General features: G+C 26.2%; 1 protein-coding gene across 6 annotated transcripts in view; it reads left to right on the top strand.

Moving 5' to 3' along the window:
- The window catches only part of LOC141536410 (low-density lipoprotein receptor), a 43,157-nt gene extending 26,370 nt beyond the window's left edge, over window positions 1-16,787 (top strand). For 2 of the 6 annotated variants that reach the window (XM_074256911.1, XM_074256910.1), the window contains exons 3-11: window positions 2,195-2,314; window positions 7,735-7,857; window positions 10,967-11,398; window positions 12,019-12,330; window positions 12,657-13,249; window positions 13,357-13,837; window positions 14,655-14,735; window positions 15,068-15,342; window positions 16,212-16,775. In XM_074256911.1, coding sequence (XP_074113012.1) covers window positions 2,195-2,314; window positions 7,735-7,857; window positions 10,967-11,398; window positions 12,019-12,330; window positions 12,657-13,249; window positions 13,357-13,837; window positions 14,655-14,735; window positions 15,068-15,342; window positions 16,212-16,256 — 2,462 coding nt within the window. In that variant the 3' untranslated portion in view covers window positions 16,257-16,775. Of the gene's footprint in view, window positions 1-2,194; window positions 2,315-5,732; window positions 5,856-7,734; window positions 7,858-10,966; window positions 11,399-12,018; window positions 12,331-12,656; window positions 13,250-13,356; window positions 13,838-14,654; window positions 14,736-15,067; window positions 15,343-16,211 lie in introns of all 6 variants that reach the window. The other 4 variants (XM_074256907.1, XM_074256906.1, XM_074256908.1 and 1 more) reach the window with 4 other exon arrangements.
- Window positions 16,788-17,664: the final 877 nt, after the last annotated feature.

Below are 17,664 nucleotides of genomic sequence, written 5' to 3' on the forward strand. Positions count from 1 at the left end.
ATCAATATATATACCATCAAATAACTAATACAGTTAGCTATTATTCTTTCAATATCCTTTTTTGGCATCTTAGCCGCTGACATTTGTGTTTAGTTAAGGAAAAGTTCAAAGTCAATATATATGTCACTAACAAGTTATCAAGCGCCAAATATTGTCCTCAGTTCCCACAATATTATACCGTTTTTATACAACAAAATTTAACTATTCGAAGAATTATAATTCTAACTAATAGGTTACTTGTTCCATTATAATATAACTTTAATCCGTAATTTCTCCTTTTATTTTAGTTAACACTAATTGTTTTCATAAAAAATTAACTAAAATTTGTCCCTCATACTTTTCTAAATTTTATTCAAATAATATATAAACATTCGATTGACTTCCAAGGCTTTAATAATATCCGTAATTTCTCCAATGAATATTTACTCATGCATTTACCTTTTTCGTTTCCAATAAATATTCATAAATTCTCTCCTCAATTCATCCCTCCTACTAAATAAAAAATATATGAAACAATATATCAGGCGTTTATTAGATTGAATCAATAAGCCGTCAGAAATAAATAAATTGTCAAGAAAAAAAAATTCAAAGCAAACCAAAAGAGTAAATTTCATAAAAAATTGTTTAAACGGCTATCGATAAAACCAATCAACGAATTTTCATCCCAGTAATTTAATTGTCTCAATTTATCCAGTGGGACAAATCCCCAGTCGCCTAGAATATCTAGTGTCCTCTCATTTCTCATTTTAAAATAAATGAATAAATAGATACCAAAAAAAAAAAAAAAAAATAACATACATATTCCGGTTGAATTTTTTAATATACACTGAGCTTAATTTTAAAATAAATATTTTTTTACCGACTGACCGATTGATTGATAGTACAAATTGAATATATCAAATCCTAGAAGCCAAAAGGTCGCAGTTGAAATTTTTAAATCATTTTTTATTTATTATACAAAAAAGTTTAAATCAAAAATTTTCATCCACTTAATCTATTCTTCTAGTAGAATTAAATATAGTACAAGAAAAATAATTTGTCACCAAAAACTTGAATGAAATAATTAAAAAAAAAATTTTTTTTTTTTATATTTTTTTTTTTGATAAAAAAAAATTTTTTTAATTTCCAACAATTTACATGTTTGTTACAAGAAAGCTCTTTTTTCTCAACAGAAATTTTTTCTCCGGAAACAAAAAAAAAAATTTTCTGTAACTTCCGCTATAAGACTAAATACAATTATTAAATTTCAAATAAATCTAACACCGTCACAAAAATAAACTTCCATTAAATATTTGTAAAAAAAGTATTTTTTTCTTTCAACAATAACACTATTGTATATAACAGAAGACTAAATAGCATTAATGATAGTTCTAATGCAGCATATCGGTTCAAGTCCATAGAAACTAAAAGATAGTTACGTAGAAGCTATTGAGAGAATTCAAAGTGTTGGATAAGAAGTCGTTTGACCGATAGACATGACTGTAATACTCAACACTATCGTCAAGAATCCTTGGAGAGTTTGAGTTTGATATACTTGAATAGATCCAGCACGGGTACTAGCACAATTACGAGAGAGTGGAGGTTCTTATACAACCCTCACATCACTCCTGTCCTCTGTTCTTGCTCTCATCTGAGTGTCTCAGTATTGTCTACGTCTACATACAGTCATATAAAGGCAAAAGTAGCACCCTAGACCCGAGTCTCTGAATCCTAGAGACAAATAGAAGAATCAGGGATACTGAAGGATCAGGAGCATGATAGAGAGAACCAGACTTGCGCGCGTGATAGTAGATCGTTTGATCTGGTTCTCTCCACACAGAAGCGTCAACACCATCATCCTCCTATAGACACAGATACTGATATGTGTAATATATGTAATGTCTCCTTCCGAGACTATATATAAGCCAGGTTCGCACGCGGCGGCTTACAGCTTTCGCGGCTTCCATCGCACGACCATCCACGTCGATACGCTTGATCGTTTACATCTTTTTAATGAAAAATAAAAAAAAGTATCTTTTTCTCTGTTCGCCTACGTAAATGTAAATTGCAACTGTGATTTATTATTATTATTTAATATTTATTGAAATGATAAAAGATAAAATGGAGAATTTTTTATTACTTTACGTGTGTTATTATTTTATATTTTGTGGAACGGCAATTGGGTACGGTTCTGATGATTACGACCATTTTCCAGCGAAATCATGCAACCAAACTGAATTCAAGTGCAAGAGTGGCAAGTGTATACCCGGAAATTGGCAGTGTGACAAAGAACATGACTGCTATGATGGCTCTGACGAGGATCCTGCTGTTTGCCGTAAGTTTTTACTTTTTTTTTGTCTACTTTCATATTTTTAACTTGGTAATAAGGATTTTAGTTGGCAGGTATTTACGGAAATTTAATTAAAAATTTTTTTCTATAATGACAATTTAGTTTTTTAGGTTGATAAGCTGGGCTTTATTTGCTGAAAGTTTCGAAAAATTTATTTTTCTTACTAAAAGTTATTAAAATTACAAAGGGGGAATTTTTTTTTTTAATGTTAACTTGATATTTTTCGATTTATAATTTAGTGATAAAGAAAAAAATATTTTAATAATTAAAATAGATAAATACTAATACTAAAGTTTAGAAAAATGAAATATTTTTTTTATTTTATTAAAAGAATGAATAAAAAAAAAAAAGCTCTAAAATGCTCTTGTAGAAAACACTAATCTTATTAAATTAAATTTAATAAAAATTAGATATAATGATAAATTTAAATATGAATAAAGAATCGTAAATTAATAAAATAAATTTTAAAAAGCTTATAAAAAAATTTTAGTTTGTATACATATTTTTGATCAAATTATTTTTCAACTTTTTTTTTACTTTGATGGTCAGTAAATCTTGTAAAAATTTAGTACTAGTCTATTTTTTTTTCAAAAAAATTTTTCTTAAATTATTATACAATCAATATAAGTTTATTAGATTATACACTAACAAAAAAGCGAAAAGTCTTTTAATCAACAAAATTATTTTGAATAGATTAATTTAGGAAAAAACTATTATATTAAGTAATCGTACTTGATCTTAATGAATTTTACTTGACCCAAAAATTTTTCTTTTAAATGAAATTAATTTTTTATCGGTGTCAGTTGATTTTTTTTATTCGTGAAAAAAGTTACTAAAATTACTATAGATATTCAATAACTTCAGCCAGAAAAAAAAATATGATTTTTTTATTAATTACAATAAATAATTAATTGGTCAAATATTAATACAAACATACGTAGAAAATGGATTAATAAAATTACATGAGCATGAATTCTCATGCTCAAATTTATAAAAGCAGTATTTTTGAATGTAGGATGTAAATTTTTAAAACAGATAAAACGTCAGTATGAATGTACGTAGAAAGGTATCCATTTGCATAGAATACGAAAGCAGGAAGTAGCTGGGTTAATGATAACAAGGGCCAATCGAGATCTTTTATACCAAAGTGCAACCAAAGCTATATATTTTTGTGTACATGTGTATCGCAAAGCTAAAAAATCAAAGATAACTATGTACATATTTATCCATATATCTATGTCTAAAAAACTCTCCAGTACACAAGATAAATTCAATTATAACACGCACTCGCATTTATTATCAAGCTGCATACGAGCACTTTTATATAATTTATTAAAAATTCAATATGTTAAGAGCATATACAAAAAATTTATATATCTCTCTGGATATTTCAAAACCCATATATGATATACATGCAGTATTAATTCAAAGTTTGCGCACAATGGCAAGCCCGAGACTCAGAGATAGTAAAATTGTTTAGCTTATTCAGCAGCTACCGTTGAATATATACCATAAATATATTATCTCTTCTATTTTCATAAATACATTCCTTTTTATATTTATTTTTCTGACATTAAGCATTAATTTATCTTATCACTACACGCGCCTTTTGAAATTTTTTTTAAATTCTCCGATTTTTTTAATTTCAATTAAAACCAAAAAATTATTTATTTGTACCTTAATTGTTTTCAAGAGAGTGTTTGTGATTATAACCACTATAAGTAGATTAAACAATTGTGTTTTAATATTCGAGTTTAAAGGCAATATTTACTTTATCAGATTGAATTCTTTAGATCGCTTTATTAAAAGTTTGCTCAATGAAACTTTTTTAAGTAAATATTAATGGAAAAAATGGAAACGCTTTTTAATACAATTCTCAAACAATAATAATAATATTTACTTTTATTATTGTGAAAGAAGTTACCGTTTGCAAATAATTATTTATTCAACTATGCGTTAACTGACCAGAAAATTATTTATGAGATAAAATAATTTTTTATTTAAAACTGTTATCGTTTTAACTAAATAAGTTTTTTTTAATTTACTGTGGATATAAAAAATAAAAAATTTTTTATGATGCGTTCTATAAACTTTTTTTCAATTTAACTTTTTGAGCAGTGAGTTTTTTTTTTTAATTAACAAAATAAAAAATAGAGTATTTTTAATTAAAAATTTTACTGATGTTTTTTAAACAATGTTGAGATTTTTAATTGTTGAAAAAAATTTTTAACGTAAACGTAATTTTAAAAAAGGATTATTTATTATTTTTTATCAAAATATATATTTGAATCAATAATTATTATACTCATATCCATGATAATTAACAACTATTGATAAAAAATTTTAAGAATAGCAAATGTATACTGATAGACGGATTTTTTTGTATTTAATAAGCTATATTAACTGTTAATAAATGACTTTTTAACATTATAGAATTTAACAAATATTTATTAAAATAAAAAGCAAAAATAGGAATTTTCTTTTGACACTTTTTTTTTTTAACTCTATAGCTGAAATACATGATGATAATTCAATTCACTAAATAAATTAACGTTTTTAGTATTTAAAAATATAAAAGATAATTATGAGTTGTGATAGAATTTGGTTTTTAAAATAAACGTTATTATAATGTAACATAATTAATGGAAATAATTTAAAAATTTAATTAATAAATACTTATTAAGTATTAATAAATATTTGTTGAATGTTAAAAAAATATTTACTAAAATTTAATAAATTGAAGAATTGTCTTTAAATTAATTAAATTATTAATAGTTAATAAAATAAATCCTTCTATCAGTATATTATCAATTATCACTTATCATTAAATATTTATTTATAATTTTTGTATGTGTCGTCAATTTTTCGGGCGGCTATCAAATCTTGGAAAAACAATAAAAATTGAATCAATATTTATGACAAATAATTAAAATAAATGAATAAAAATTTAATATCAAGTAATAAATAAATATAAGCCAGGAAAATTTTTCCTCAGTAAAAATTTTATCAGAAAAATTAAACGGGTCATTTGTTTTTGCGTTCACTTGAAAACAGATTGAGATCATAGTTCCACTCTAATTATTAGTTTGATTACGCGCTATAGTGATGATGCAATGAAAATCAGCGTATCTGTTAAATTTATTTAAGTTATTAGTGCGCACATGGTTAATACTGCAAATAATTAATAATTCAAGTTTCAATTAGTACCCCAAATCCTAAATCGTAATAACCAATAATGTAACTACAATTATTGGAAATAATTATAAAATTAGTATAATAATAATTATTTTATTAGATAAGTAAAATACAATTGTACTTAAAATTTAATTCTCATTAAATTACATGTTTTCTAATTAATTAATTAATTAATTACTTAATGTGTGTGGTAAAATTTGAACCAAAGGGCTGAAACCATGCAATAGGGAAACAGAATTTCAATGTAGCCCAGGTGAATGCATCACTAAATTCTGGATTTGTGATCACCAAAATGATTGTCAAAATGGAGCAGATGAGATAAATTGTCACAGTAAGTTTATCGATCGATCCCGAAGCATCCGACGATAATAATATAGTTCTGCGTCAGAGACAAGAGAATAAATTACACTATGTTTGTATAATATATTACATTTTGGAAATCTTAATCTGAGAGAGTAGAAAATATTTTTTCATTCATTTTCTTATTTTAGATTTACGATCCGCTACGGAACAGATGATGAAAACTTCCCTTTTTATAACCATTTATTTTATTTTTTTTCAGGAGATAAATTATTTAATCAAATAATAATAATCATTGTGGAAATGCATGTAAACAAAATGTTGAGAAAAATTCAAATATAACCAGAACTATTGATCCAAAGATAATTTCATTTCACACATTATTTAAATATTCAAACATTCATAAAAGCTATTTAAGTGACCATGAAACTTTAAAACTCAAGAGTATAATTATAATATTATTTTATGGACTTCAGCCATATATGCTCCAGTTAATAACACACGTGAGCTATCATTATTGACCTTTTCATTTTTTTTTTAAATAATTAATTACAAAATTTCTTTTTCTTTTCATAATTCATAACCATAGCTTCAACTACAAGATATGCGTACGACTTATTTTATTTTAAATTTATCGGTATTAATAACTAATAATTAATGGCGATAAAATTCTTTTACGGAAAAAGTTATACAATATTAGTAACTGATACTAATTCTGTATATTAATAGTGTGAATACTCAATATCGAAAACCGAATTAATTCTATTACTGCAAACTAGTATACAATGCATTTTACATGACATTCCATGAACGATATATTATATATTATATACTTGAGGATACGTCAATATCATAGACAACAATACTGCCATAATCCACAAATCCTATTATGATTTTGTTACATAACTACTTTATTCTTGCTTGTGTTATAAAGTCGGAAATCAAAGTTTGACAAGTTATATTTTTGAAATTAAACTAAAAATGAAAAATATTTTAATGTTTTTTGTTATAAATGTAAATTATTATTGATAATGATGATTAATACAAATTGTGATTAAATTAAATTTTTTTTTATTATTTAATGTGTATTTTGAATAAATAAGTAAATTATAAAATAAACTAATCAAAATTTCAAATTAAAAATATCGAGAATTTTTTTTTTAATTTTAGAAAATTTTACAGAATTTTAATTGATTTAATATTCATTCAAAAATTCTATTTTTGATTTTTTTAAAAATATTTTATCATTTTTCTAATTTTGAACTTGAAAATTTTCAATTTAAAACAAGATAAAAATTTTCATTTTAAATTTCAAGATAAAAATACCAAAAAAAAAAAAAAAAAAATTAACTCAACTCAAAAAATCTTGAACCAAGAAACTTATTTTTAAAACTTTAATAATCTTTAATCTTGAAAAAAAATTTTACTTGATTCAAAATTTTTTCTATTGAATCAAATTGATTTTTTTGTCAGTATCCTGAACAAAAATTTATCTTATCGTGCTAAAAATAACTACAAACACAAAAAACCATGAGTCTAAATTTAATTCCAATAAAAATAATCAAGACTGTTTAATATGTTTTCAATTAAACATAATTAAATCTCCAAAAGTCAGAATTTGTATTAATTACACTAAAACCATATCTTATGACCCTAAATATCATTTTACATAATATCTCTCTCAATTAATCAAATTTTGAACACTATTGTTCAAATAACAACCAAAATGAAAATACATATCTCGTTATTAAAATTTTTCTCAACATTAAAAATAATTGGTATCAAATTTATACATATCATTTAAAAATAATTAAGCAATATCAAGTCTCATTATTAAAATATAATTACACACACTATCACATATAACAGTAAAAATAATTATAATATCATCATTAATTTGGGAATTTTAGATACCAAAAATTGTACAGTGGACCAGTTCACATGCCGTTCAGGCAACGGTGAATGTGTGGCACTGGCTTGGATGTGCGACGATAACCCAGACTGCTCAGATGGTTCTGATGAGGCTGACTGCAGTAAGCTGCTTAATATGCACCACCCACCGTTAATGCCTTGTGTTATACTATAACCTATAATTATAATAATAACAATTATAATTATAATGATAATATAATACCAGTCACTTAATATCTGTAGATTCAATTCTCCTTAACAAGCATCCTCGCTTTGATAATCTCGTCTAACACTTTCAAATCTGACTCTATTCATTCATTCATTCTTTCATTTATATAAATAAAAGTAAACCTTGCCTTTTAAATAATTTACTGCAAAACGTATACTTATCACTGCATTCTGCATGCATATACATTTATTATGTAGAAAAGTACATACATAGTGGCTAGTATGTACAAACTTGATACACATAGGAACCCTTATGTTCAAGGATAGAACTATCGATCTTTAATACTCAACAATTCATAGTATGTATGTGGTATACAGTATATAGTATTACTTCGACGTCTCCTGTTTGGTTTATATCATGAATTTCCACTCTCAAGGATACACGAAAGTACACTCAACAAATATTCATTACCACTTTGTATTTCTCTGGCCATTTATTGACTATATGCATGAGCTTTTAACTATCATGATCCTCTACTTTATGTTAAATTAATTACTTAATATAAATATTGGGATTACTCAAACAAGTTTATCTTTCCATTCACTCCAGGGTAAATTTCGGTCAAAACTTTAAAAGGCCGCTAGCTTATTTTCAATATAATGGTTTTCAATTTGGCTGTAATGGAGCACTTATCAGCTATGTTATGCTAGCTGTCCATTTCTTCTTTTCAATAAATATTTAATATCAACCGATTCATGTCAGAGTTGCCAAAGTCAAATTTAGTTTTTCAATTCCAGCTGACAACTCTATTTCCCTTCAAAGTATTACTTACATTTTAGATTTTTCATAGTGGACATTCAATGTTAAAAGAGTTTTTTTTTTTATTAAAATGTGTCGGGGAAAAAATGCTTTTCAGTCGTACATTATTGACAGATTTTTTAATTAAATTAATAAAGGGTGAAGTTTACATTTAAAAAATTTATTGTAACATTTTTTTTAATTTTTATTCATTAAATTTACGCTTTTAATTTTGAATAATCAAGGGCTAATTATAAAGAAGGCCCTTCTGCGCACGCGTTATTCACCTGAGAAGAATTAACGCGTTAGAAAATACAAAAAATTTTATTTATGAAATTTTTAATAAAAGAAAAATAAATTTTTGTAAAAATTTAATTTTTCTTCTATAACAATTATTTTCGATAAATATTTAAATATTTTAATGAAGCTTAGTAGCGCGCTTGTTTTGACAAATAAATAATAGTAATTATTAAAATTAAAAATACTTGTTTAATAATTTTTGATTATCATATTGCCAAACATAAATTACTAGTTTTTGTATTAATTTTTAATTATTCAAAGAATCAATAATGAATTTATCCGAAAATAGTTTTATAGTTTTAAATAGATAATAAGGATTGATATCTATTATTTTCAATCCACTTGTTCTGGTATTAATAAATTTTATACAATCTTAAATATTCATTGAAATGAAAAACAGTTATTAGCAGTAAACAAAATATTTACGCAAAGAATTTCTTAATTAAATTAAATTAAACCTTTTGTTTATTCATTTTGTAAGTAAAACACCAGCTCATTGAGAAGCGCAAAACAATTTACTTGAGTTTATCGAAACAACTCGAGTTTCTTAACTATTTCGATAAGAAAAGCAATCTTTTAAAAAGATGAGTTCTCTCATTCTTCCTCCATTTAATCACACCAAAGTGTACTTTCATAAACAACTATAAAATAAAAAGTCATTTTTAAGTAAGCCTGCTTAATACTGATTTATTTTTAAAAAATAATTGCTAAAAGTGAGCTTAGATTGTTAAAATAATTTTATAAAATTAAATGAAATTTTGAGAATTTTTTTTCATAAATTAATTATAGCAAGAAAAATTTCATCTTTAAAAGCTTTAAAAAATTATAAATGCAATTTTTTAAAAATAATTTTCTAGACCTAATTTATTTTTCCAGAAAAATTAAATAATTGTCAAATGCCTACTGACTTCAGTGTCATAAAATTAGAATTTTTTACTTGATTTAATTTTGATAATTGGTGCAAAAATTAGCGAGTGAATAGCGCCTGCGCATGCGCATTACAAAGTCAATAATTTGACCAGTAATTTTTCACCCGAAAAAATGGTGTTTACTCTGGTAATTAATTTATTTTTTTCTCTCTAATATTTTAAAAAATTCTTCATATTAAAGCAAAATTTAATTAACCGGACAAAACTCAAAGTATCAATTAATCTGATCCATCAATTTTTAATCAAGCATGTTACACTAATTACAACTGTCGTACTATCAAAAGTTTTCACTACTAATTAAAGTATATTAATATATATCATAAATAGACTGTTGTCTCTTCCGTAGACATATCAGTGCTTTTAAAATGCCTGTTGAATATATATTGTAGATCATGTAATTCTGTGTATATATAATATTTACATACCAATATTATCGTTGCTAATGTGAAAGCAAACTCTCTCGAATTTCCTGGTTCAGTCACGTACTGATAATAAAGTAACGAAATAAAAAAATTATTAAAATGACAATAATAATATTCGTATCATAAATGAACGGAACTATTGAATATTAAGTAATATATTCATAGACTAAACATTTTTCCGCGTTTATAATATAAATTTAACAATAATTTGTATATATACTAAATGTTGACACTGAACAATTTAAGTATTGAGTGTTAAAACAGTCATTTTAATAATAAAACATAAATTAGAATTTTATTTAATACCTAAAGCTTTTTTAAATTGCTAAATGTTGAGTACTTTAATCAGCTTATTCTTTGTCTACCTTTTTCTTTGTTTTTGTTCTCTCTTCTCTATTTTACTATTTTACTTTCATTTAACTTGAAAAAAAAAAGAAAAAAAAATTAAATATGTATATTTTTAAAAAAAGTTTGTTCCAACGTAATAATATTTAAATGAAAGTTGTAATTAAAAATGTTTCTTGTTGGAAAAAATTTTTCTTCAATAATTACATATTTAATTGCATTAAAAAAAAAATTCATAATGCAATAATAATAATGAAATTTAAATTAGATGATACCTGCCGGTCGGATCAATTTACCTGTGCAAACAAAAAGTGCATCCAAAGCAGCTGGGTGTGCGACCAAGATGAAGATTGTGACGACGGGAGTGACGAGAAAAATTGTCCACCAACGACCTGTCGTCCGGGAACTGATTTCGCGTGCGCTCAGGGATACTGCATCACGTCTCGTTGGAGGTGTGACGGCGATTACGACTGTCCGGACCATTCCGACGAGCTGGGATGTAAAAACATCGATAAGCATTCAAGCTATTGTGTTGAGCACGAGTTTCACTGTGGTGATCACTTAACTTGCATTCACCGGACTTGGGTTTGCGATAATGAAAAAGATTGTCCGAACGGATCAGACGAGTCTCCCGAGAGGTGTCATAACATAACTTGTCGGGCTGATCAGTTTCAATGTGGAGATCGGACATGCATTTCAGGTACTGAGTTACTGTTTTTTTTATTTTTATCCATGATACTGTATTTAATAGGCTTATAAATTTTTTAGATTTTTATAACTGTCAAATTAATTAAGCAGATATTTTAGAATTTTAAGAATTTTTGTAAAACGTAAATTATGGCAAAAAAATTAGAAAAAAAAATTTTTTTTATTTTTTAAATTTAAAAATGCAATTTTTTAAAATAATTTTTTGGAACAAATTTGTTTGTTAAAGAAAAATTAAAAAATGGTGTCAAGTGGATGCTAACTTTAATGTTTTATCAAATTATAATGAAAAAAATTCTATATGTAGAAATTTTAAAAATAATTTTTTTACAATCATTGATTAGTTATAAAAATTTTAAGAATTGATTTTTTTTATTGAAAAAATGATTAGAAATAAATTAAAGAAAAATTTTCATTCGTAAAAAACTTAAAAACCTATAAGTGTAATTTTTAAAAAATATTTTTTAGTTTTATTTTAATAAATAAAAAAAAATCAAAAACGTCGGCTAACTTTAGTGTTATCACCACTATTATTATTTTTAGTTTTAGTTTGGTAGTTTGGCTATCATGTATTTTGGTACGTTTTTTAACAATACATATTGTTTGTTTATCTAGGCCACTCATATTGCGATGAAAAGCCCGACTGTAAAGACAGCAGCGACGAGAAAAATTGCTCAACAAAAGCATCGCCCTGTGATTCACATACACAGTTTGAGTGTAGCGAGGGGTCTTGTATACCATTGGACCGGGTTTGTGACAAGAAGCCAGACTGTATTGGTTGGGAAGACGAGAGCCAAGAGCGATGTGGTGTCAATGAATGCTTGAAAAACAACGGCGACTGCACGCAAATATGTGTTGATATGCCAATTGGTTACAGATGTACCTGTCGACCTGGTTATCGACTCATCGATAATCGTACGTGTGACGGTAAGTGAGATTAAACACCACCTACGATTATTCTCATCTCTTCTCTTCTCGTCTATTATATCAATCGAGCTATATTCTATCCGCAGTATATACGTTAAATTAATCCATCTATCTATTTGGGTACACGGTACACGCTCACTTAACATCATAAATTACAATGCTATACCCAACTCGATCAAAACCGCGTTCAATTAAATTTACATCCATATATAGATCATCACTTCCATTAACCATTATTATTACAAGCCCTAATCCTAATATCATTATGATTATGATTGCTATTGCTTTTAGAATTGGTAATAATCGATAAACTAATTTACTTACAGACATAGACGAGTGTCTTGAGCCAGGAAGCTGCTCGCAGTACTGTTTCAATGAAAAGGGCACATTTAAATGTACGTGTGCTTCTGGTTATCTTCGAGACCCTAAGAATGTCACGAGGTGTAAAGCTGCCGAGGGACATGCCAGTCTATTGTTTGCTCGGCGACATGACATCAGAAAAGTTGCACTAGATAGACAAGAAATGACGGCTATTGTTAATAATACTAAAATGGCGACGGCATTAGATTTTGTATTTCGTACGGGGATGATATTCTGGAGTGACGTACACGAGAAAAAAATTTACAAAGCTCCAATTGACGAGGGTAATGAGCGGACGGTGGTTATTGACAAGGATTCAACAACAACTGATGGGCTTGCTGTTGATTGGATTTATAATCATATTTATTGGACGGATGCTGGGAAGAACACCATTGAGCTTGCTAATTTTGAAGGTAATATGCGTAAAACGTTGATTAAGGATCAAATACAAGAGCCCAGAGCTATTGCATTGAATCCACTGGAGGGATGGATGTTTTGGACAGATTGGGGTGATGAGGCACGCATTGAAAGAGCCGGGATGGATGGATCTCATCGATCAGTATGTATTTTATCTCTCTGCTTTTTTATTTAATTTTTTTTTAACCATTATTTATCTTGTCAGATAGCATTAATTACTCTGGTAATTTATTTTTTTTTTCTCTTCAGGTTATTGTTGGAAGTGAAGTCACGTGGCCGAATGGTCTCACGCTAGATTTAATCGGTAGAAAAGTATACTGGGTTGACGCTAAATTGCACATTATCGCATCGTGTAATTACGATGGAACTGGAAGACGCACTGTTTTGTATTCACAAGATAATTTAAGACATCCGTTCAGTATAACGACATTCGAAGATTATGTTTATTGGTCTGATTGGGACAAACAGACTATATTTAAGGCTAATAAATTTACGGGAAAAGAAGTTAAGTCTGTGACACCGCTCAGGTCCTTGCAAAATCCAATGGTTGTTCACGTTTATCATCCGTACAGACAACCCGACGGCACTAACCAGTGTCAGGCTGTCAATGGACACTGTAGTCATTTGTGCTTACCAGCTCCTAAAATAAATTCACGATCGCCTGTTCTCAGTTGTGCTTGTCCCGACGGATTGAGATTATTACCCGATGGGCTAATGTGTGTCGAAAACGGTAAGTTAATTTTATCAAGCTTCAAGGGGATGTTCACTGCTAATTACTGCTTACAATACATTGGATGTGCTCTTACTCTCACTTGGTATATATATAGAGTTTATTTTGCATCGCATTACAGATTAGAATAGCTACTAGAGCTTTTCTTAGCAGCTGTACAAGTTATGAGGGTACAAAAAATTTTGTTTTTTCATTTATTAAGTTCATTTATGAATTTTTACGATGCAAGTAAAAATAAACTAAAAAATATTTGATAAATTTTAGTATCATTAAATTTTATCTTTTTTAATTTTGAAGAATAATTAAAAAAAAATTTTTTTTATTAAATATTCTTCAATGAAAAAATTTTAATAGTTATTTTAAAAATTTAATTCAACATAAATCGTTAAACTCTTTAGAAATTATCATATTATATTGATAAAAATATAGTTATAAATGCAGATCAAAGTATAACGACGTGTATATTACAAAAATTGTTAAAAAATTTTAATGGCCACCCTCATTTCAATAGCATAAAAGTATATTTATACGCTTTGATGGAATCTGTAATGCGATATATTATATATGAATATGCAATGATGCGATATTCTATAAAGGAATGAATTTCAAATAGTGCATGCTAATGTATTGGGAAATACTTAATATAATTTCACATTTTTATTTGAAAAAAGAAAATGCTATTAGTTAAATTTAAATATATAAAAATTTTACATACTTTTATTTTATATTAATTTAAATATTTATTTATTTTTCTCATTTTGCATCTATTATTTGCATCAATGGTGCATGAAATAAAAAAAAAATAAATTGGGATCAGTAACAACAACGTTGGAGCCTACGACACAAGAATCAACTCGGCCGTTCAGGAAATTAGAACCTATTATTCCAACGACAACTGGTAAGAATTTGGGCATTCATTTTAAAATAAATAATTATTCATTATCTATAACCAGGGAATGATATATCAGCATGGTTATAATAATTCATCATTCTGGGTATTAAACATAACAATCACTAAAAAAAAAAAAAAAAAAGTAGTAATTTATTGGCCTGAAGTGTTTGTTAAATGTTAATGACTAGCATTGTTTACTATTGTTACAAAAGTAATGTGTAAATCATTTGGAGTAATGTTTTTTATCTAGTGTGACAGTATTGTAATAATATTCATGATTTACAAAACTACATTGTCATGTTTAAAATAATATATTGTATAATAAATGAGATTTGTAGTTTCAGGACCTGCGGATGCAGCTGATGCTAACGGAAGCAGTAATCCAGGCAACGAGCCAACAGATCCTGGCTTGGTTGCTGGTATAGTTATTGGTGTAGTAACCTTAGGTCTTCTATTACTTGCCCTGGTGGCAGTATTATGCTACAGGCATTATTTACATCGCAATGTTACAAGTATGAATTTCGATAATCCAGTCTACAGAAAAACTACTGAAGATCAGTTTAGCCTTGAAAAAAATAGGTTCCCCTTACCTACGGCTACTGTTGGCGAAGAAGTAAGTTTACTTTTTATTTATTTAAAAATAAAATTATTTTTTTACATTTTTAAAATATTTAGATTTTTTTTTAATATTCAATTTTTTTAAGTTATTTATATTATTGAGAGAATGACATGACATTTTTAAAGATATAAGCTCATCCCGATGTTACACTCATCAAGACCTTTCATTTGAGTACCCACATCATTTTTTCATATATTTATATATATTATATATATATATGTATATATGAAAAATATATCAAAATGCATGTGAGTACTCAAATGAAAGCTCTTGATGAGTGTAACATCGGGATGAGCTTATATCATTGAAAACGTCAATAGTTAAGAAATTACAGTGCAATTTAACAAAACAAAATTCTATTTATTTATTGCTAGTTATAATTAACCATTTAAATAAATTCGTCAGAAAATTTTATTTATTCATTTATAATTAATGAATTCATTTAATTTCCGCTTGTCGATGCCAGAAAACTGACTGCCAATCACGGGACGTTGTGTTGACAACTTTTGTTTATTGATCAAATTTATTGTAAACAATGACATGTATCATAAATTATATGTATTAATATAATATATTTATTGAATGAATGAGGTGTTCAAACTTACATACCTGTTTGCATATAATTGTTCGTACATATCATTGATTAAATTAATATATTACAATGAAAATAATAACGAAAATGATACATTTTTATAGTAATTTAAATATTTATAATTTATTGCAAATATTATTTTTTTTAATTCAGTAATTTGAATTAAAATTTAACTTTTTTATATTGTAATTTATATAATTTTTTTCTTTTTATATTATTTATTTATCAGTTTTGATTTCTAAGATATTAATTAATAAATTGTGTTTTTTAGGCACAAGAACCGCTCACAAGCCCTGGCACCAATGACTACGTTTAAAATTCGTAACGTAAAATAAAATCGTAAAGACAGCGGGCTGAGAAATTAAACAAAAGCTAATGGAAATAATGAAGAATTGATTATTGGAAAAGTTTATAAGAAAAATGAATATATACCGAAAAGAATACAATCGAGTTGAGGCAGTATGTGCCTGACCGAAATGTTCGCCTGCTGCCTGCCAATTAAGCTGTGATTATGTTTATTTTTTTGTACTATTTTTATTATGTTTAAAAAACAAAAAAAAATAATAACAAAAATACTATAATAATTATTGCATTTTCATCGTTCGATCTATTAGATTTACGTTTATATTGCTCACACATAAATAGGTAATAAAAATGCACTCACTATTGTCACAAGTATATTAGACGTATATCCTTAAAGTCGCCAAACTAATTTTATGATATATATATATATATATATATATATATATACATATAAGGGTATATGTGTGTGTATATAAATATAAATATAATATAATCGAATTTAGTATTTTTAAGATCATACTCTATCAGTCTCTATCTATGTCACTAAAATTAGTGATTTGTTAAAAAAAAAAAAAAAAGAAAGACAAAATTATTTGTAATGTTTGGCTTAATTTTTAAAAATTTAAGTGAGATTAATTTTTTTAAAAATTATCTGTGGTATAAATCTCAGCTTTGATTTATTCGAATTTATTATTTATTTATTTAAAATTGAACAAAATTATTTTATTTATTTATTTCGAGTCTGTTGATCAAATTATAAGGATCAAAATTAAATTTTTGCTAATTAATTACTGGAATTAGCGTTAGATTATTTTTTTTTTTTGTTAAAACGTTAGGATGATGTTTGGCTTATTGTAAATATCTTCAAAAAATAATGTGTTTTTCAATCTGATACGACTTTTATTATCGATAATTATTATTTACATAACAGTGTATATATAATTAGATTGAATTTTAAATATACATAAATTATTAATCATGGTATGTTAATTCTGGGTTAAAAAATGACGATTTTTATTTCTACAGTATACAGCCGAAAAAAAATTTTATTTTAATTTTTTTTAAGGCTTTAGAAATATTTGTAATATTAAAAAAAAAAAAAAAATGTGACTGTAAATTTTATTTTTCAAAGTTATACGAATTAACAACGTGTAGCTCATATCACAAAATCATTATTTACCAAAACAATTTTAGTTTACACCATTGTAATTGACATAAAAGTAATAGATCATAGGATAAAGTATCAATTAATTAATAATTAATAATATTAATGTTAGTTAATAAGAGCAGCTCAATGACACTAAAAAATCTGACTGTGTCGATTTAAATAACGACTATTTAGATATTTTGTGTTATTGAATGAAAATATAAGTCATTGTACAAGTAATATGTATAGAAATATATTTAATATAAGAATTTAT

Source organism: Cotesia typhae, unplaced genomic scaffold, assembly GCF_013202065.1.
Source record: "Cotesia typhae breed Kobodo isofemale line unplaced genomic scaffold, CoteBio_Ctyphae scaffold_152, whole genome shotgun sequence".
NCBI lineage: Eukaryota > Metazoa > Arthropoda > Insecta > Hymenoptera > Braconidae > Cotesia > Cotesia typhae.